General features: G+C 38.8%; 2 protein-coding genes across 3 annotated transcripts in view; one reads left to right on the forward strand and one right to left on the reverse strand.

Moving 5' to 3' along the window:
* OTOG (otogelin) overlaps positions 1-22,883 on the reverse strand; it is a 102,620-nt gene that overhangs the window by 43,046 nt on the left and 36,691 nt on the right. Inside the window, exons 25-33 of the mRNA XM_083589137.1 lie at positions 19,901-20,039; positions 19,469-19,603; positions 18,283-18,429; positions 17,730-17,849; positions 14,447-14,563; positions 13,108-13,264; positions 12,196-12,222; positions 9,189-9,356; positions 5,340-5,618 (exon numbers count right to left, since the gene is read on the reverse strand). Of these exons, the coding sequence (XP_083445263.1) occupies positions 5,340-5,618; positions 9,189-9,356; positions 12,196-12,222; positions 13,108-13,264; positions 14,447-14,563; positions 17,730-17,849; positions 18,283-18,429; positions 19,469-19,603; positions 19,901-20,039 (1,289 nt within the window). The remainder of the gene's footprint in view (positions 1-5,339; positions 5,619-9,188; positions 9,357-12,195; positions 12,223-13,107; positions 13,265-14,446; positions 14,564-17,729; positions 17,850-18,282; positions 18,430-19,468; positions 19,604-19,900; positions 20,040-22,883) is intronic.
* Positions 10,533-22,883, forward strand: part of USH1C (USH1 protein network component harmonin) — a 108,023-nt gene continuing 95,672 nt past the window's right edge. For both annotated transcript variants that reach the window (XR_014542383.1, XM_083590060.1), the window contains exon 1: positions 10,533-10,620. The gene's annotated coding sequence lies outside the window, so the exon portion shown is untranslated. The remainder of the gene's footprint in view (positions 10,621-22,883) is intronic.

Genomic DNA, 22,883 nt, shown 5'->3' on the forward strand with positions numbered 1-22,883 from the left:
TGAAAAAAGATTTGGAGATTTGGTCCAACTTGAAGCTTTCCTTGTTAGGCCGTATTGCAGCTATAAAGATGAATGTATTGCCAAGAATGTTGTTTTTGTTCCAAGCATTGCAAATAATTGATAAAATGGATTGTTTCAAGAGGTGGCAAAAAGACATATCTAAATTTGTCTGGCAGGGCAAAAAGCCCAGAATTAAATTTAAGATACTAACGGATTCAAAGGAAAGAGGGGGGTTTGCCCTGCCAGACTTTAAACTTTACTACGAAGCGGCAGCTTTCTGCTGGCTGAAAGAATGGCTACTTCTTGAAAACACAGACATTTTGGATTTGGAAGGTTTTAATAACATTTTTGGGTGGCATGCATATTTGTGGTATGACAAGGTTAAAGCACATAAAAGTTTTAAAAATCATATTGTCAGAAAAGCACTACTAAATGTCTGGGACAGATATAAAGACTTGCTGGAAAATAAAACTCCAAGGTGGCTGTCGCCAATGGAAGCTAAGGCAGTTAAAAAGTTAAATATGGAGTCCAAGTGGCCAAGATACTGGGAAATTTTGGAAAAGGAAGGGGACAAATTGAGATTGCAGAGTTTTGAGAAATTAAAAGGGAAGGTGAGAGACTGGTTCCACTACCATCAAATAAATGAAGCGTTTAAACTGGACAGTAAAATTGGCTTCCAGGTGGAAAAATCAAAATTGGAGACAGAACTGTTAGAACCCAGTACTAAGAATTTGTCCAAAATGTACAATTTGCTGCTGAAATGGAATACACAAGATGAAACGGTTAAATCGGTCATGATTAAATGGGCTCAGGACATTGGTCATAATATTTTGTTTGCTGATTGGGAAAAGTTGTGGACCACCGGGATAAAATTTACGGCATGTAATGCCTTAAGAGAAAACATTATGAAAATGATATATAGGTGGTACATAACCCCAGTCAAGCTTGCAAAGATTTACCATGTGCCTGACAACAAATGTTGGAAATGTAAAGAAACTGAAAGTACATTTTTTCATCTTTGGTGGACCTGCCCGAAGATTAAGGCATTCTGGGAAATGATCTATAATGAACTTAAAAAGGTATTTAAATATACTTTCCCCAAGAAACCAGAGGCCTTTCTCTTGGGTATTGTCGGCCAAGGGGTGTTAAAGACGGATATAACTTTCTTTATGTATGCTACAACAGCAGCTAGAATACTCATTGCGAAGTACTGGAAGACGCAAGAACTACCCACACTGGAAGAATGGCAGATGAAGGTGATAGACTATATGGGCTTGGCAGAAATGACGAGCAGAATCCGAAACCAGGGAAGAGAAGCAGCGCAAGAAGAATGGAAAAAATTCAAGGACTATTTAAAGAAATATCACAAAGTTAATGAAAGTTAGAATGATGTTGGACTGGAAAGTAAATGGTTACTATTAGCAATGGTTAAGACAAGGAAAATAAGGAAGAATAGTCTAAATTTAAATTAAAATAAGGGAAGATTTGCTGAACAATCGATAAGAATTTGGAATACAGAAAGGGGAGGCATGAGGAAGTCGGGGAAGATAGGATATGAAATTAGGATATGAAATGATACATGTTTTTTGTTTTGTTTTTGTTTTTGTATGTTTATGTTTGTTGTATTGTGTTTATATGGAAAAATAAAAATATTTATATAAAAAAAAAAAGAGAAATCAATAGAGGTTAAAATACACAGTACCTAGAATCTAACAATTTCTGCTGTGTGCCCTTTATTGCAAAATAAATGGGCCATGTTGTCAACGGTTACAGTCCAGCCACTTGCTTTGCGGAACACGACAACCAAATTTAAATGATGGAACTTTCACGTAGCTTGTATACTCAGCTTTTAAAAAAAAAACCAATCAGTTTATGGCTTAAGTCTATCTCATTTTGGCTCAAGATCCACAAAGCCAGGAAATTAGAAGCTAAGGTGGATGCAGTGACAGTGACTCTTTACTGTATGCTTAATTATAAGAGCTTTCCTCTGTGAATATCCTGTGTGTTGTTTTTTAGTCAATTGTGCACAAAACAAATGGATAGGATAATTTCAGTCATTCACAGATTTAAGGAGATGAAACAGTAATCCAAATAATTGCAGTAAATATCTCCAGAGAACCACAACATTATTTTGTTATCAGCATCTGTTATATTGAAGGTGTTCTATCACTATGATATGCATGTTGGTATCTATGGTACACTTATTGATATCAAGTTGAGAATCTTCACATGACCTTTATTAAACAATGGTTTTCTCTAGGGCTTCTTGGTCTTTAAAAATATTTTAGATATGCTTCAGAGAACATCAAGCCTATTCATGAAGACACTTTTGGCCAAGGGGATTTAAAGGAGCAATTATACTATTCCCAATATTTATATTCAGGAATAGCAGTTCCCAGTTAGAAAAGTTCTGCTCTAATATGCAAAGCATTTATGACAGTCAGCAGGAAACCCAATCTGCCTTTGCCTCTGCACTCTAGAACTGGTGTAACTTTTCCATTAACTTAAACAAATGCTGCTATATTTTTAGACCATGTAATTATCCTGCATCAGCAAGTCGGGCCTTGTGAAAGAACACTGGAGAAAGATTCAAGCCCCATGTTTCTTTGCTTATAAAACTCTGAAACCCAAATCCTCGGATGTGGTGATTAATGAAATGCCTCATGATCATTTGATATGATCCCACTTGCTGAGGTAAATTGTTTTAGTTTTCCACTGGCATAGATAGGATTCTTTGGCATGACTGGAAGGCGAAGACTTCACACTTTTAAAAAGATATACAATTCCCAGCACTAGGGAAGTCTACTACAAATCTTAACCTCTTCTTTCCCTCTTAAAGAAAAAAGGCCACAACATTTTTGTTTTTTTCAAACTAAGGTGCATGTTTGCAGCACTTTATATCCTGGTAACAGCAATAGCTTCATGTATCCTGCTGCTCCACTCTTCAGCACCATCATGATTAAAGGAATTTGTCAAGAGGCAACAAGCATTTGGCAATGACAAATTCAGTCATTTTTTTGTGAAGTTGGAGTGTGCCAGCCAACAGCTGCATTAGGATCTCATCTTAGCATGCCCTCAAATGTAAGCAGATTCACAATGCCACTATTAACACTTTAATTCAATGGCTTGATAACAGGAAACTCTGCATGGCATGCAGTTGGCCCTTTCTGTCATGAAAATCAATGTGCTGGTAACTGTACAACTAGCCTAAGCAAAGCCTCTCTTTTTCTTTCTTTCTTTTTTTGCAACATTTCATGTTCTACCCTTTTCGTATAGGGAAAAGAATATTTTAATTATATTAGTATGAACAGATAACCAATACAATTAGCTCAATAAATGCTGAACAGTTCAGTATTGGACTCTAGATTATTTGTAATAGCTGTAGATGTACTTGAAAGTATCTTCTGTCCTATTGTGAGGGATACCTTTCAACATGTGCAGTGTGAGGATGTGGACAAAAGCCTTACAAGTTTAGGTCTGATTCTATGCATGCTTCAGTCTTGCCTTTCTGGGTTAAAAGCTTCCAGATGTTACTAGCTAAGTGGGAATAAGGTCCTTGCAGTTCTAAAATTATCAGTTGTAAGACCACTCCCTAGTTTAGAAGTCCTTGTTGGATCCCTTTTGCTTGGACAATTACTGACTAATCTACCTTTTCGGGGCAATGTAACTAAATGGATGCTGGCAACCCAACTCCAAGAGGTCTTGGATGTTATAGATTCTTTGAACCACTTTCAGGCAGATTTGCTACCCAGATTTGGGACTGATAATGCCTTGGTAAGAGTCCTAGTCTAGCAATGTGACATCTTTCAGTGGCCCTTGATACTATCAACCACATTAATCTTCCAGATTGCCTATCACAGTTGGGACAAGGCAGCATTGTCATTTCCTGGTTCTGCTGACACACTGAAGGTAAGTTTTAGAATGAGATGCAGATGGGACAGTTGGTCAACTCTTTGGCCACTGGCTTGTAGGGTGCCACAAGATTCCATCTTGTCCTCAGTGCTAATTAACATCTACATGAAGTCTCTGGAAGAGGCCATCCAAATGTTTTGGAGTAGGCAGCAGGGGTCATCAATATATTGATGGCACCCAATTCCACCTCCAGATTGGCAGCAAGGAGGAGGCTGGCTGAGCCAGAACTGGGCAGAACACCTCCACTTAATCCATTGCACAAACACAAATATGGCATTGAGGGAGTGGGGGTAAGATTACTTTGCCAGTTAATCTACATAGGGGGAGCTCTTGATGATGGTGACAAACTCTACCAAATATTGATCTTTAGGGATGATGCTTTAGGAATGGGTTAAGTGACTGAACTAGTAATGCCAGAGGAACCACAATGAGATTCCATAATGGACCAGTGAAGACTCCCTAACAAAGAAACTCTTAATGATTCCTAAGTATTAAGTCTCCCAATGACCACAGAATCCCCCAATGAGTAATTCCTCAGAATGTTCACGAATTCAAGGCCCATGAATAACAGCAGCATTAAATGTCACAAGCAATACAGTGATAAGGTCTGCAAGGTGCATTCTCTAAGGACTGATCAGAGTGTACATTAGCCTACAAAGTCAACCATCATCTACAGATATCTGTGGACAGGCTCAGTGTTTGAATGGGTAGTTTTCATATCTAAATTAAAATTATTTTGATTCTCAAAGACATCATGTTGCCATAACACCAATCTATTCAAATTAAAAAGATATACTTTGGACATTTACCATTACAAGGGTTTCATGGTGCAGAGTTAACAATTGGAAATTAAACTGCCAAAAGAATTCTTCCAAAAGAAGCACGCTCAGGAAAAACAGTGAGTTTAAGGTTGGGGCAGATGACAAAACAACCACATACTCAAGAGGTAATTAAGAGAACTAGCCCAAATAGAGAATATATAGTCAGTAAACAAAAAGCAGTTTATCTGACCTGATTATGTAGTTCAGACCAACAAATAAGAGTTTCAGTGAGAGTAATGGGTTAACACTAAAGAATTTCAGTGCATGTGCCTACAAAACAGCTGGTTGTGAACTTCTGGTCTGCGTGCACATGATCTCATTTTACATTTCAAGCTAGAGAAGAAAAGAGGAAGGGAATGGCGCTTGATTTGTAATAAAATTGAGCATTATATTGCTAGCTGGATGAAGTTATATTCTGAACCCGGGAAAACTAAAGGAACAAGTTTAAACTACAGAAATATCACACTCACAGGATGCTGTTTTAAATTGATTGGTCATTTATGAGAACTCCTGTCAGGCATCGCATGATAAAAGATGATATCATACAAAGGATGCCAAAATCAAGTTTGAAAATGTAGCCACCACAATTCATATTCAAGTACTTACCAACAAGTTTGAAAAGTGTAGCAAGTCTGAATGCCTCAGAGTGGCGATATTTAACAATATTCACAGAAGCAGCAGAAATGTGGATGAAGGCTCCTGGCACTGCAAATGACTCAAAGGAGCTATATCCTGAAAGCCATGTGTTTTTGTGGATGGTAAACGTTGATCTGTTTTGAAAATGTTCACTTCTTTCCCACTTGGCGAGAACCAAGGTATTGTTGGAAGCTAAATGAAGAAAATAATTTGGTCTGTCAGCTGATTCAAATGAAGCCAGGTTTGGATCTGGAAAACAAACAGCAATAACAAAAAATAATTACCTGAGCTGAGCAGAGTTTTTTTGAGATTGCCTCTAGCACACTACACTCTGTTGTGACTGTTTCTACACTTTTTAAAAGCACAGGCAGGTTCTGCTAGGCTCAGCTTAGCCCAAAGCGACTATACTATCTCAAACTATCTTTAGGCATTGAAGAGAGAGCAAGCCTAGTAGAAGGGACTGTGGGGGTGCCTGTTTAGTTCGATGTTCAAAATCACAGAGTTCTTCCCAATGCTACAATCACTGTGTTGAGGCATTTCTTATGAAGCAGGCAGCCTTTTCACCATGTCAAGTTTCCTTGCACCTCAGAATAATAAATTGTGCAGGGAGTCTTTACACACAGAACAGATACACGCTTCAGGAGTTATTTGCCCATATGATAACAGTAAAAGTGGTGAAAATCATGTGACTTTGGGGACAAGGCTAAATACTGGGGTGGGGATGTGTCAGATCTGCCTGTACTGTGAATAACGAAACAGATTGGCTTGATTTAGGGCAGTCTTTCATGCTTTTAAGCTAGATAGCACCATTAACAAGGGGGGTATAGGTGGATCATGATAGCTCTTGCACTTACTTTTCTGAACTTTGGCAGGTTTCTTACCCAGGGACACCTTCCTCATGTCACCAATTTCTAAACTGATTACATATGTCCACCAAAAAAAATAATAAAAAAGTGCTAGGGGAGGAATGTGATTTCTACTTTCCCAGTCCAAAATAACAGAGTCTGCCTTTGTGGGAGAACTGGTGCAACTATCTTTCTGAAAACTGGTGGGCTTCATCCTCTCAGGAGGAGGTTGCTATATCTTCAGTTTGCATCTAAAAAATATAGTAAAAAATAAAAAATAAAAAAGGCATTAAATAAATAAAGAAATAAATAAAGGTTTTCTCCAGGATGACTCAGCCTGAAATCTGGAGTGGCTTCTTTCCCTTCAAATTCATCCATTTATGTGAAAAGGAAAAAGCTATAGCCATTTTTAGATCTCCCATTATAGTCAAAGGAGGGGGAAAAAACACCTCTGGTTTAAGAGATCAGATTTGGACCAGAATAATGAGTCAAATCAGAATGACAAAGATCAGATCCAAAATGGATCAGGCTGCTTCTAAATGCTATGGATACAAGGCGGATCTTGTGGCCGCTGCACACTCCTGTTAAGTACATGACTGAATAGGGCTATTGTTGTAAACAGAGGAGTTTCTGAAACTATAGACTGAGGAATTTTGAAACACTACATTTTTCAGAGAACATTCTAATTCCATAAGACAAATGGTGTTTAACAAGTTATATTTTTCATTAAACTCGCTCTCCCCAATGCCCAGGAAATACCTCCCACCAAACCTTTATTCACAAAAATATCAAGAAAGCAACATTTGTACTGTAGGTTCTTGTTTTTCAGTTTTTCCCTCATCAATTGGCCACCTTATCCCAGAAAACATGTCAGTCACAGGCAATTCTATGTGTTAGCCATATTTTTACTCTGGAATTTTCAACGGGTCTTCAAAATACAGAGACGCTGAGAGCAGATTTAATTGTAGGGTAAAGTAACGCTCACTAAAAGGGTGACAGAACTGAGACTCAGATGAGCATCTGTTGTTCCAAATATTATTTTGCTGTACATTGTGTTATTTTGCTTAAAATAACCATAAAACTACTGTAAAATCAACTGTCCCCCCTCAGGGCTGGATAATGTTTCTTTAAAAATCCTGCAGAGAGAACAAATAATCTCTGTTAAACAGATGTTGTGTGATGCACAGTTCATTACTCGGGAATACTGTCTAATTTTCCAAGATGACAACATTTATTGTGTGAATCATAATTGCACCAAAGGAACTGACATTTTCTTCCATACACACAGTATCGAGAAAACTAGCAATACCAGTGTAAACTACCAATAGCTAATTCTTGTAACAATTTCATTAAGTTTCAATAAGCATTGGTGAACTCAAAGAGTCACCTCAGACAATGCACATGGAAGGGAGTGAGAGTGTTACCTGCCCTTCTCTGACCACCTAGCATAATTGGCCCACATGAAGATATTGTGGGACAGCCACATAAAGCCATAACATATAAATAAAGTCTGCATATGTGAACATCCATATGCTAATTTCATGAAGATGATTTCCTGATAAAATCCAGCAATACAGATGTCCACTGAAGAAAAGGGGATGTTTTGAAATCCACTTCACAACTTTGGACAGTGGGTCACTTCAGTTTGGCACTTTGAACTTTCACCCCAGCAGGAACTCAAATAAGAGTTTTGCTTCAGAAGATTCAATACTTTGTCAGATCAATAATAATGGGCAAATAAACAAATGGCTTTCATTTTCTTATGTTTTATCCAAATTGGATGCCATTTACACAATTTTTAACAATATGCTTCCTTAATCTTTCCTTTATTACACTACTATCTTCTATTACTTATTTCAATAACAGTTTTAGACTTCGATTTTTTTTTTTTTAAGTACCAGTTACTCCACAGACCACATTGGCTTGTTTGCTTTCTCATTTCTAAATAAGGAAGCAAAAATTATTTTTAAAAAAAAAATGGTTGAAGAAAATATCTTTGTAAAGTACAAATAACCACACATTCAACTCTAAAGTGGAGTAGATATCTGGCTAAGCAACTATCAAGACACTCCAAAATCATCTCTCACATCATTCACACATCACTCACTTTTTTCTGTTATCTGATTGCTCACTCACGCATGTTTTAAAAACTCAAATAATGAAAGGTGGTGTTGGAAGTAATCCTAAAAACCTCTTTACACTTGTGGTTTCCCACTTAACTACAGTCCCACCACCTGCCAACCAACCATAATGTGAACTCAGCTGACCTAACCATTTGTACCTCACTAATTCTACAGCTGGCTGCCTGTTTCCAGACTTCCTCCCATGCTTTTCTACCTCTGTTCCTGCCACAGGGAAGATAAGGACTGCTGGGTCTACAAATTTGTTGATCTGAAAAGCTGAAGTGTCGGACTATTTATAAATCAGCAATCACCTTGTAAAGATCCACTCATTAGATAGAGATTTTGGCAGACAGCCTTCTTGTTGAGAACCTACTGATAGATGTAGAGTGAGGTTTAATGCTCCTTCTACAAAACTTCCTACATTCTGATGCAGCCAGAATCCATACTGCCTACTAAGGAAGGACTGCCTTGCTGGGGGGGGAAAAAACACTGAAAAAGGATATGAAAATAATACCATTTCCCCATTGTTTGTGTCTGGTACAGTGCTACCTCGGGTTAAGCACTTAATTCGTTCCGGAGGTCCGTTCTTAACCTGAAACTGTTCTTAACCTGAAGCACCACTTTAGCTAATGGGGCCTCCTGCAGCCACTGCGCCACCGGAGCACAATTTCTGTTCTCATCCTGAAGCAAAGTTCTTAACCTGAAGCACTATTTCTGGGTTAGCGGAGTCTGTAACCTGAAGCGTATGTAATCTGAAGCGTAGGTACCACTGTACTTGAAAGAAAGATGCATCTGAAATAAGCATTGCCTTTGCTAATTTTCTAGATATTTTGCAGTGACAGTGAGTTTACCATGTGCTTTTGGCTTATACAGTCCCGATGTCAGCATAAAGTGTACTGCATCTCCAGGAGCAATAGCATCTCCTCTTGCTGGAAAAACAGAACCATCTAGCAGCTTGGCTCCAATTGCAATTTCTCTGTCCAAGAAGCTGACCAGCTTGTAGGGGCCCTTTCCCAGAACTGTCAAGAGAAGGCAAGGTTACATTTCCTGTTGAATGCCGCAAATGCTTGTATCGCACATGTTTATTGGTCAGCTTGTACAGTGGCAAAGAAAACAGCACCATCAAATGACATCAGAACTACGAGTCACGTAAAAGCTGTTAGAGATGTGCAATGTTTGCAAGCCCAGCTTCAAAAATGGTTTTAACCTTTTCTCCCTCTGTCAGGAGGAAAGTATCCGCTTTAGAGTCCTTCCCTATGTTAAAGCCCAGTGCTCATATAGGTGGGGGGGGGACCCCTGAAAACAATCATTTCCATCCCAAACACAAACAACATTAAAGTGGACTGCTAGCGTGTAAATGCATTGGGTACCAAAAAATGGAACCAATTTGAGAGCAAGAGTCGGACCCTGCAGGCAGGGAGGGTCACCAAAGGTTTTAAGAAAAGCTTGGGCTTGTGGAAAGATTGTTATTTATCTCCCAAAGCCAAGGGTTGGGCTTGTGCATATCTTAAGCTACCTTTGGATTTTGGAAGTAACATTCTGTTGTTTCTCCTGAGACCTAAAGGAGAAGGGACTTGCTCTGGAGATTTATGTACCCTAAAGGACATTTTATTTGAGCCCCTAGGATCTTTATGATGAAGAGTTGAAAGGATGGGGAATGGATAATTTGCTTCAGACAGCATGAATCATCTGGGGCTAATTTGTCCCACCCATCCCGCTGTGAAATGATTTCACAGCACCCCAGATACATATCACAATAGCTAACTTAAGTCCAGCATGCAGACCTTAAAATGCAGAGGGTGATATCCAATATTAAGTCATACTCTTAGTGGACCCATTGAAATCAATGGACCTAAGTAACTTTAGTCCATTATTTCAGAGCACCTATATTTTTTGCAGACAGGATTTGCACAGGTGCCCCAAAGATGTTACATGAAAAAACAGGGAACAAATCTGATGTACTATTGCAGACCCAGGCTAGCACCATGATCAGGCCCAGTGCTGTCAACATAATGGCAGTGATACTGGTTTGGGATCCATCAGAGACCAGATCAACTCAGCCCCACCCCAGATTCAGCCCCATGCCCAGATTCAGGGAGCAGGGGTGTTCCACAGACTCCTGATGGTGGGAGCAGCAACCAATGGCCTTCCCACCTGCCTGCATGTTCAGTGAGGAGAAGGGGGGCCAACAGTGGCTGTTTTAGCAGGGAAAGCTGAGCAGAGGGACATCTCCACTCATTCCAAGCTACCGCAGCCTGCTGTAAAGGGCATTTGGATTGCTCAGTAAGTACTATAAATCAAAATGTATAGTGAATTCTGTAAAAAGCATGCAGCTTATCAATAAAAATGTGCCGCCAGACTATCACAAGGCAGGATGTAATTGAAAATCACTAATACATGCAAAATAATGAATTGGATCCGAATGTTCCTTCCTCTAATGGAAAGTGTCTTCCTCCAGTGGGAAACCTGAAGGAAGGTCTTTTTTCCATTGATGGAAGGAAGTCTTTGGATCAAACCTAGTATATTCAAGCAATATTGAATCAAAATTCATGGCAACTAAAATACTACCTAAGATTTATTAGTTCTGCCTTGCCACTAATCTGGAGGGACAAGTGGATGATAGTTTACCACTTGCTAAGCCTTTCCTATCCCTTCAGAGGGAAGTGGAGCTGATACTCAGCACCCATCCTGTCTGGTAGACAACAAAAGAAGACCTTAGACCCTCACTGTAGTTTTACTGCACGCATTCATATGTTTAGAACAATCTCAATATTATCTGAGGAAAACTCAAAAGAAGTATTAAAGGAATGGAAAACTAAAACAATTTCAACCTGACTTTTTAAGATCCCTGCCCCCAGTACCTCAGGCTGTAAAAATTGTTTTGGACTCTATATATCTAAAATACATAAATATGCCAAACATGGATATGGATATGGAGTCATACCCTTTTAGCTATATAAGAAAGTGTACAAAATGGAAGTGTCAAGTGATGCGTTGTTGATTTCTTACACCAATAATGAATCTGAATATAGTAATAACAGCTAGGGAGAGACTAACAATTATCAAAACTTGCAAATTAGCTCCCTCTTGAGGCCCTTCAGGGGAAAAAACACAGAGCATATCTCTGGCAATTCCACATTATGTCTGAACATTTTCTGCTGCGAGGTGGGAAATGCAACTATTTTATTTTATTTTGTTTATTTTCTAACATTTTTATTCCAAGGTGTAGTAGTAGTAGTAACAAACAGTGGTACAAATAGTAGTAACTAGTAATTCTAAGATATGGAATCATGATGCAGCAGTATTAGACGGTACAATATTAAACATGATACTTGATAAAACTTGATAGTAAATAATAGGTAAATATCAGGAGAGGCAGAAGGAGGCAAAATTCTGTATTTGGCCATTCTTGACTGTTTTATGACCATTCCAGGAAAGATGCACCTGTACCAAATCTTGAAGTCATATCCAAGTGGCAAGTGCAGGTCTCTATCTCACAGAAAGCTTTCAAGTGCTGAGACACACACAGGAGGAACAAGGATGGTAATCTACTACATTCTTTTATTGCCTTCATACTCTCCTTTGCCTTAGAAATACTGTTCAGAATGTGAGATATTAGATGGAGAGTGCAGGAGTGCAACTCACTCTCAAATGTATGGAATAATTATGTGGATCAGATATAAATTTGATCCACATTTGATCCTGGTATGCATTTCAAGGTTAATCAGAACCCTACCTGTATGTTTAAACAGTAATGAATGCTGCTTTGATAAAACTGGATATGAAGTTGTTATTTTATTAAAAGTGAACAGAAAAATACTGAACTGTTTCATCATCAGTTCCCCATGATTTGCTTACCTTTATTGATATATTCACAATCATAAGCTGAAAGGAAAGGAAAGGAAACAGTGAGCAATATAAATCTGGAACACAACTAGCAGTATGTTCTGTATACATATGGGCATATTTGCACAATCACATTCCGTTTCTATTCAGACTGGGAAGAGAAATTAAGACTGGCAAATTAATTAAAAACTCACATACTACTGACTAATAAATCTGATACAGAATGAAGTATCAGCTGCAATGAGCAGATGCTTATCCTTTTGTGACCTCTAGTGGATAAGAATAAGCTTGGTCATACATCTTTGTACATCTTTCCTGCAGAGAGATGAGAAATTGATGTGAATACAACAGCTTTTGCATCTTCTAGAGGAAATGCATAATGCCCAGCTTTGAACTTAACTTTAAAAGACCAGAAAGAAATCTGAATCATTCACACTTCTTGTACTTCTGCATAAATGGAAAAAAGGTAGAGCTTTTTGCCTTCCGCTCACTACCAGTTGAGAGAATTCTTTAAGCGCCAATACTCCTTCAACACAACAATGTCCCACCCACTAAGCCTGGATCTCACTGCAGGGAGGATGGCTCACTTAACTAGGATGACCAGCAGAGATTGAGTGGTTTGTAAATTCTAGAGAAAGACAGCAGAAGAGATAAAATTCTAGACTGCCATGACTCAATAGGAAGCTATAAAAACAGATCCATCCCTGGCACTGGAATTGATTGAAAACCTGGCCTCGGAGTAAAAAGACTACAGAACAGGGTATCGGTTCAATTTTCTTCTGCAAAAGGAATAGGGAATCCATAAATGCCTACATTTTCTCACTAGCAAATCAGTAATACACACATTGCAGTAATTAAACCTGGGTGCAGACACAAATTCTTCCATTCTATTTCAGCAGGCAAAGAATATTTAAGCATACTTACGACACAATCTCGGAGATCTCCAGTCCACTGTAACTCCTTGTTGACAACATTGATGTGCATAGGCTGAAACACTTGTGCAGAAACACTCACAATCCCCTCCCTGGTTACAACCACATGTGTCTGTCAAACAGTTTGAATAAAACCAGGTGACATCAACCTGAAGAAGATAATTATTACTGTAACATATCATTACCTACAGAAACATTGGCAACCCAATGTGTTTTCAGCACAGAGCCACAGAAATCTAAAAAGCAAGTTCCAAAGGATTCTGGCACGCAGCATTTACTGTTGATTTGTATTAAACAAGTTCATCACTATGTCCTTTCATATATGCCCTGTTGTTTTGCAACATTTGACCCTCCCAGCCTTCACAGGTAAGCAAGGCACTGGGCTTTCATAAGAACAGGGACCTAGAGTCCTTCTCCCTACTTCCCAAAGCCTAGTTAGCACTTTTCCAGCTTTGGGAAAGAAATAGGAGGACTCCAGGACCCTGCCAGAGCCTCATGCATCCTTCCCAAAGTTTCTATATTGTAAACAAGAAAATAAATATGAACTAATATGTAGAATTTATTGGCCTCCTAGCATTTATATACAACATTTATGATAGTTAAAACTGGCACAGATTTAACAATTAAATAACCTTTTTCTTTTCTTCCCTGTGCCACAACTTGGTAATACCTTGTTCCTGGCACTATCAATTCATCAGTCAATGATGCTACACCATTGTACTGTGCTATATATTGGTGCTATATGCTGCTATATCTGATCGCTGCAAACATTTCACATTCCACAGTTAAGATTATTCTATGTTGGGAACATCTTCCTTGCAGTTCTAAAAATAGCAGTAACTGGTAGTGACTGCTCAGGATCATGGAATGGGAAGAGAGGAAAATAATTGCTTCACCTAATTGCTTCAGGTGAAGACTGCACACACTGTCAGCACAATGTGATCACTGCCAGCAGGCTTGGAACCTCACCAAGATAACGTAGAAACACTTTTTATGCGAATTGATGTCTTTATATTGGTAGGTGAGCATGCAGTGCCACAATTTGTGTTCAGACACTGGTTGTATGAACTGTCACCTCCACAGGTCAACACAAATTCCGGGTGGGGACTACAAACTCATTAGTGTTCCTGAACCATCAGTCTTACAGGTAGCCATATAGAACCCAGTTAGCATAGTCACTGTGGTTGTTCTTCCTGCCCATCCTAAATGCAACAGACTTTATGATCAAACTGTAAATGCAGGATCAGAGTTCTACATTATTCTAATATGGAATTCAGGAGCTATACATTAAAAACCTTAAGAATTATCATTATGCAGGAGCGGCTACTTACCACTGGATGGCAAGACTCAAATATTTCACTTAAGAGTATTCCACATTCTTTCTTGGCAAATGGTTCTCTGAGTGGGTTTAAAATGCATGGATGCCGAATGTCAGAACTGTCAACACACTGAATCCAAAAGCAAAATAATCAACCAGGAGAACATTTTCTTACATGCAGTATGGTTTTCTAACTTTTAAAATAACCAAGAAGTGTAACATACACAAGGTCTCTCTCTCTCTCTCTCTCTCTCTCTCTCTCTCTCTCTCTCTCTGTGTGTGTGTGTGTGTAGCACAGCTGTTCTGAACAGCACACTGACAGTCCCCCATGCATAAACACCTATAACTACAGAAGAATTCACCATGTCTAACTGTCTATAATATGTATAGAGGATTTTCTTACCAGTACCTAAAGTAAAATGACTATCAGTGTGCTGCCCATTCGGATTTAAACAGTCACCAGGAGTTGGGATATGGACTCATGCAAACACACTCACTCACTCACTCACTCTTTAAGAGGCATTGATATACTTCTCCTTTAAAAGCCTACTTTTTTGGTCATGTTGCTCCCCTTATTTCTCCCTGGCCCCGTGTACTGAGAGTGGCATATTACTGCTATATGTTTGCCAAAGGGAGTGTGCTGATGTTGGAAAATCCAGCTTAGGTATCATAAAGCTTCTGAAAGTGCCTCTATTGTCATTTTTTTAAAATAGCTACATTGTGGTTTGAATAAAAACAAAGTTACACAATAGTACAAACAATGTAATACTTCTAAAATTATAGTTTTTAAACCATTGTTTAGCACTACTATTCAGAACATGAAAGCCAGTAACATACAGTGCAGTTGGTGCTTGATTTTATTTATTTATTTTTAAATGATATTTATTAAAGTTTCAAAAAAGATTACAAAAATAAGAAAAAGAAAGAAAAAAGAAACAAAAAATACAAAATACAGAAAAATAAAAACAATTAAAAACAAATCAATCTTTCCATATCTTGTCTTTCATTTACTTGTTTCCCTGACCTCCTCACACCTCCCTTTTTTGTATTCCAGTTCAGTTAGTTAATTCAGCAAATCCTTTCCCTCTTTGTTTTTATCTTAATCCTTTATCTTTTATTTTTTGTATTCTAGCTTAATTAGTTATTTCACTGACCAATTAATTAGCTCTATACATCCTATCCATCTTTCACCATATTCTGTTACTCAATTTGCCTTACTTTATTTAACCTTATCTTACCATAAAATACCTTAAAACTTAAAAACTTAATGCTTATATATACATAACTCCTTATATCATTTCTACTAAAGCCAGACAATTTTGTTCCAACATTCTCCCTAATATTTATTAATTTTACACTAATTCCCAAAATAAAAAAATTTTTTTCCTTCCAGTAGCACCTTAAAGACCAACTAAGTTAGTTCTTGGTATGAGCTTTCGTGTGCATGCACACTTCTTCAGATACACCTTCAGTGTATCTGAAGAAGTGTGCATGCACACGAAAGCTCATACCAAGAACTAACTTAGTTGGTCTTTAAGGTGCTACTGGAAGGAAAAAAAAATTTTTGTCCCAAAATAAAAGTTTTTCTTTATAGACTCTTCCAATTTTCATCCAACATCCCTTCTTCCTGGTCTCGGGTTATGTCAGTCCTTACTATCCATTCCATCTAGTCCATCAACCTGGTAGCCTTATGTCCGAGGCCCTTAAATCTCTTCCATGCCCCTTCTGCAGATCTTCTTCTTCTTGTTTATATTTGCACTTTTCCTTGTCTTTTGTTGATCTCTTTCTTAGTTTCTTTCCTTTCTCATTGAGGAGTAGGTCTCCGGGGATTTCCGCCCATACTTATCTCCATCTCCCCTCATCAGACCCACCCATTCCCCACAGTCCCACTCCCCACAGCCATCAATATAATCCAAAAGATCTTTAACAGCATATTTCAAAATCTCTCCAAAGTTAAGAGCCTCCTCAGCTCCAGACTCCCTCTGGCCCATTCCAAGTTCATTCTTCCAAAACAGCGGCTTATGCTCCTGCAGGGCCTCGGGTCTCTCCATTTGTATTGCTTGAGGTACCACCGTAACTTCCTCCATTATTATCTGCCCTTGCATTTGCCCAGTCAAACCAGTTTCCTGGATTGATCCCTGTATGATTTCTATGTCAGTATTCCCTATTTGTCCACATTCACTGATTACAACAGTCATCAAATCCAACTTCTCGTTCATCAAATCCACCTTCTCATGCAACTGCTCCAACAAAGCACTTGTCTTGCAAAAAGCAAGCACCAGGACTTCTTCCAAACACATTTTTATTCAAGGTCACAGTCTGGTCCCACGATGTTAATCTCGCAGCTGTGAAGTCCCCAAGTAAACTGCAGCAACAATTTGACAAGCTCCCTCTAGAGGATACAATTTCTATTTGTGTTCATCTTTTTAAAGCATGTCCAACAAAAGAAAGTTACTTTCAATTTTCAAATATTTTGTTTCTTTATAATGCAAAAGGCAACACTGGAATCAATTTGTTTCTCTCTTTTTTTTTTTTTTTTTTTTTTTGCTATCTGTCAAAATGTTCCATTCACAGTCAATGGACGTCTCCGATAATTTCTGCCTCTGACACCCTGTTCCCAGGATTGAGACGGTGGAGACTTATTTTCCTTTACTCCCTCTCCTGCAGGCTTGAACAGTTAAATCCCCCCCCCCTTTTCTCCTGCTTCCAAGGGGGTTTTAGTGGTTATAAATGAAGGAAATTTCGACCTTTATAAAACAACTTTCCAGGCTATTAGCTTACAAGGTTTTTGCTTCAGTCTATTTACAAAAAGCGGAAGGCGGACTTCCTGTTTTGAACCTTCCCGCTTCGGTGCCAAATTAGGATATTTCTTGATCCAATTTTCCGTTTCTACTCACGGGTACTTATTTAGAGTCCAATTGTCGACAGGAAAAAGTCAGCGCTCTCCGGCAATGGCAATGCGGCTTCCCTCCGTGAAAACAGCAGTCAGTTCGCAGCACCGCGCCGCTCACCCTACTTCGCTCCGGAGCCCCAAAATGGGGTTCCCTGCGAGTAGGAGAGGCGCTCCTGGTGCTCTGCCGAACCCCACGTTCCCAGGCTTCTTCCACCTGGGATTTCTAGCGGGTCCCCACCTTTGCCACGGCGGGTAGACCCAGTTTCCACGGAGCCAGTTCCTCCGGTCGGAGGAACTCCGCCATTCGCTGATGGCGCTAACCCGGAAGTCTAGTTGGGGCTTGATTTTAAATGATAAAGAACTATGAAGAGAAATAGAATGAGTGACCACTCCAATTATTTACCTCTACAGCTGCCCAGCTACTTCCAAATTCTTGTGCATTTGTTAACTCAAAATTTTCTGGCGTTCTCATTTCATTTATTGTTTTTGAATCAAAATTTCCACATAATCCTGTCAGCACACCCTAAAAAGAAGGCAAAGTTATTATGACCTGCTGGTGGCATTTTGTTTTCTAATCAAAAGTCCTGTAGAAAAATCTCTGTTCCCAAAGGCATATAATCAAGTGCCCTGTAGTGCCCTTCAAATATTCTTAGACTACAACTCTCAATATTTATGACTATTGGTTGTATATTGGACAATATATGACTGTATTTCACCCTAGATATGGCAATGCTCATTATTTACTACAATATTTCATTTATACAATAAATCTAAGCTTCTTAATATGTTAAATATACGACTCACTCTAGCCAAAGCCAAACCCTTGGAAATCCCATTGACTTCAACTGGACTGTTAAGTATAATGCTAAATCTCTCCAAGAAAAATGAATGGGGTTTCAAACTACTTAACTGTAACTACATCATACTCATAATTAGATGAGGCAATGTGCTCTTACCTGCCATTGGGGTCCTATCTCTACATGAACAGTTGTTCTTTGATCCCACATTACTGTGATGTGTTCATTGGGAAAGTGAACAAGTGTGAAGAAACCAGCTTTCCATATATGCACTTGCTGCAGTTTGTCTAGGTAACTCAATGGACTCTGTTAGGAAAAGCCAGCCCACACATATTTACTTATTCATTTAAAGCATTTTTATACCATTTCATTAATATATATCACAGCAATACAATATCCAGTAGGAAGGCAATAAGTGTACTGAGTACTAGTGGTCAGGTTTAACAAACATAGAATGAAAGCATAGTGTTGTTCATGCATGCCGTAAAGCTATCACAGCAAAGGCCATCATCCAAGAAGTCACAAAGTGATCACAGGGCCTCGTCTGCTCATCCCAGTGCATGGGCAGATCTATATGGGAGAAGGCACTTTCTCAAAGTAGAATGCCCCAGCAGCTTGTTACAGGTTATTTATTAAGGGTTTATGTGCTCATGGTGGGTTGCTTCAGCGAACTGCTGCACAGCTGCATTCTGTACCAGCTGCAGCTTTAAGGGCAACCCCACATAGAGTGTGTTGCATCAATCCCGTCTCATGGTTATTAATACATGGACCACTGTAAAAGGTAAGATAAAGGACTCCTGGGTGATTAAGTCCAGTCAAAGGTGACTATGGGCTGCTGCGCTCATCACACAGTAAAAGCTTGTGTAAACTACATTTAGAAGAACAAGCACTTCAGTGTCTTCTGAACATCTCTCTAGGTTAATATTATTTAATATATGGGTCTGTTTTTTCAAAAGACGTGATGTCTCTTGGCTTGAAACCATTGTTTAAATTATGCATGCTTAGAGGTTGCTTTGAACCTATGTCTAATGTGCAGGGTCCACTTTGCATTTTCTCTGCATGCTGGTTATCACCTTGCTTGACACACACACACCAGCACATCCATCATGTGATGTCAGGTGCAAGTATGTGCAGTGCAAAGCACAAAGGCACTGAAGGGGGAAATATGTATATGTGTATCAGGGCTGACTCAAGCACAAGGCAAATTGAGGCAGTAGTCAGGTGTGGGAGAAGAGGGTGGCAAACATTTGTAGGCTTGCAGGGTTGGTGAGCAGAGCAAGCAGGGGCAGCAGTCCCTAGTACAGTTATACCTATGTGTCTTTTCTTCTTCAGTGCTAGAGCTTACCGGATCTCCAGTGTCATCGTCAAATATTATGAATGATTTTCCAATGTTAATGAAAATATACTTTCTGCAAATGATCCCAGTATTAAAGCAATTCACGTTTTCTATGATGATCGATATACTAGTAATTGAGGAACTCTGCAGAAGGGGGAGAAAGCAGCTGTTTGCAACTTGTTGACATTTGACGAAAACCTGTCTAATGTGTCCAATTCTCCAGCCACTCTGATCCCTCCCCTTAATGATATCTCTCTCTGGCTCTGAAGATAGAACTCGCACAGAGATGGCTGGTGAGGTAGTGCAGCAGGTAAAAAAATGCCACTAGTCTTACCTTTTAATGCAAGCTTTATTCAACTTAAAATTTAGAATAAGTAGTATGTTGGTTTTTTAGAAAAAAGCAAAACTTCTTTAAAAAACAAAAAACCCTCAAAGTCTTACCTTAACCAGGTAAACCTTACAATTCCCAATGTAATCAAAGGAAAGTCCATCGAAAGTTCTGTAATGGCGGTCTCCATACGTAGTACACATTGATGGGCAAGGATGGAAAGTGCATTCAAATGACCCATGGTAGCAGATGCTGGTGATGGTGGAAAGAAAATCAAGAGATATAATTTCAAAAGTAATTGTAATATTCACAAATAAGTCTGTTAATCTTCTGTGAAAGCAAAATGCATTGACATTCCTCCTGATCCAGAAATCCAGTTCGGACACAAAGTTGTTGCACATGCAACCAATCCATACATTTCAGTGAATGGATAAGATGCACATGCATAAAGCAATGTGAATTCTGCTTCTGGGCCCAGATTGCTGGACCTAACTGAATGCTGCAGTGCCAGACAACAAAAACCTCATAGCATCCCACTTTGGGAAGAATAAAAATGTTTGCTGATTCCATGTGAAATTATATAACCATCTGAATTATAATATATTGTAACACTAAACTGAACACATTTAAAGTAATAACTCAAAATGAAAAGTAGGAAATAAATGAAACTACCTGAAAATATTACAAAAAAATCATAGAACTGTATCCAATTACATAACGGATCACATAACAGATCCATGGAAATAATGGTCATGGCTAACTTGGCTCCATTAATGTCACTGGATCTGCTCTGAGCATGACTTAGTCTGATACAAATAATACAAAATATCAAAAATAAATGCCACATTGAAAAATAGATATACAGTGGTATTGTGAAGGTGTTGTTTTTTTAAAAATCTACACATGTATTTATAAAAATGAAATACAATTAGTCCAGTTTCATTAACACATACAGTTATACATTCACTGGATATCCATTAAAAACAAATTCTATTCTTATTCAGTGTGATGTTAGTCTAATATCCATTTCAGCATCAACCTGAGATATGAACAATATCAATAATACATATTTACTGTAGGAAGATTCATTACTCGGAGAGACAATGCCCCCGTGATTCTGGACAAATAGAAACAATAGAGCATGTGCTTCTCCAGTACCTATACTATAGACACATCCGTATTAGCCTCATCTTCCCACTACTCCATAAGTACCCAGGGCGCACAGGACAATTCTATACCTCCCTGCTGCTTTCAGATGCCAACCTTGCTACAACATACAATGTTGCTAGGTTCTGCATAGCAGCATTCAAAATTCATTGGTTGATGACCTGCACCACAAACTAGATTTAATGAACACTCACATCAGAGTGCTTTGTAAATTGATAGTCATAGCCTCTTATATACTAACCTTTTATGCTCTTCCACATCCATTTAATGCTCCTAACCCTTCTTTTAGCTTCTTTTAGCTTCTTATAGTCTTTTATATATACCTTCTATTTTAATAATTTTAGCTCTCCAAAACGTTTTACATATTTTTCAAATGATTGTACCCCACCCTACTTATGCTGGTCTATGACCGTAATAAAGATTTGATTAATTAATATTTACATTCTACCAAACTCACCTTGAGTATCTTGTAAAACATATTGAGAAAAACATATCACACTATTACAAGCATTCTATTCATGCAAGCTTGAATGATTATTATCCCCCATTCCCCTACATGCTGTTGCGGGAGTTCTCCTGACCCCCTCAAGCCAAATTGGAAGGAGAGGGCACGACGGGTAAGAAGACCCTTTGACCCTTGCGCTGGGCTTTCACTGATAGAGCTTGTTAGGTGAATCCTGCCCACTGAGCTTTCTTCTATAAGCAACGTGGATATTGCTAGCATATTGGTGGATAATTGGAAGTTTATACTCTGGTGAAGATTCACTTCTTGAAAAGATCAGAAAATAAATACTAACAATCTAATTATCCTCTTGCCTGTTATATTATTAATGACTGGGTTTCGACTTCTCAACTAATACATTATGCCGTTTCAGAATTACAGCAAGCCCTTCATGACATCCTCTACAGGGAACGAATTTTTGTGTGTGCAAACAATTATTAAAAGTTAAAAGTGTACAGGCCTTGGGGACCAAGGGAGGTAACACGGGGTCACTTTACCTTCCTGCCAAGTAGAGATGGCTTGTAAGTCGCTTCACCAGTCGGCCAAAGGGCTACAAATGTCTTCTAGAGCAGATACTGAGAACCTGACAAGAGGCAGAGGCAGTCAGTCAGCACAAGGCTGGATTGGGCAAAGACATCCAGACAAGGCATTGACTAGTGCTGACTGGACCAGCCTGGATTACTCTAGGCTCTATAGAGTTATGCAGGCCCAGCGGTAACCAGATGGAAGAAATTAGCCAAACTGGTCAACAGGGGTTAAGATACTGTTAAGATACAGTGTTGTGGTTGCAACACTCTGTAATACTTCTGCTATCAGTCTAGATGATGGGAAGAAGAGGCATAAGATGGGGTATTATTTCCAAGATTTTAGCTGTCACGCATTTGTTTGTTGTATGGAAACACCAGCATATCACTGGTTCAGAAAAATGGGTGGAGAGTGAAGGACCTTGCTTAAGAACTGCTGTATGAGTATAAACCACTGTTAAGCAAATGATGCTGTAACAGGATTTGTTTATTTGGGTTTTAGTCCAAATATGATAGACAAGGAGAAAATATGGTGATTTATGAAAGGAGACTAAGATTCATCTTTAAAATATGTATGTATATTTGGAAGTGGGAACTAATTTAGGAAAGGTAGTTAATATTGTGTTGGATGTTAAGGGAAAACTATACATTACAGGCTAATTAATGCAATAGTCGCGTATGACTTCGTTTTTAGAAAAAAGTGAAGCAGCTTTGAAAGGAAGGTGTTTGGCAGAAGCAGGTGCTTCACAATAATGGTGGAATAGTGTGGTGCGATAGTGTGATTAGCTGACCTCCCAGCAGTTGAGTCTCTGCTGCTACAGGGAGAGAGAAGTGTATGAGCAAGGAGACAGGAATGTCAGTGCAGTGCAAATGAACCAGAAGGAGTGCTAGATTGGCTCTGTC

This window comes from Podarcis filfolensis (assembly GCF_964270895.1).
Source record: "Podarcis filfolensis genome assembly, chromosome: 1".
NCBI classification, from domain to species: Eukaryota; Metazoa; Chordata; class Lepidosauria; order Squamata; family Lacertidae; genus Podarcis; species Podarcis filfolensis.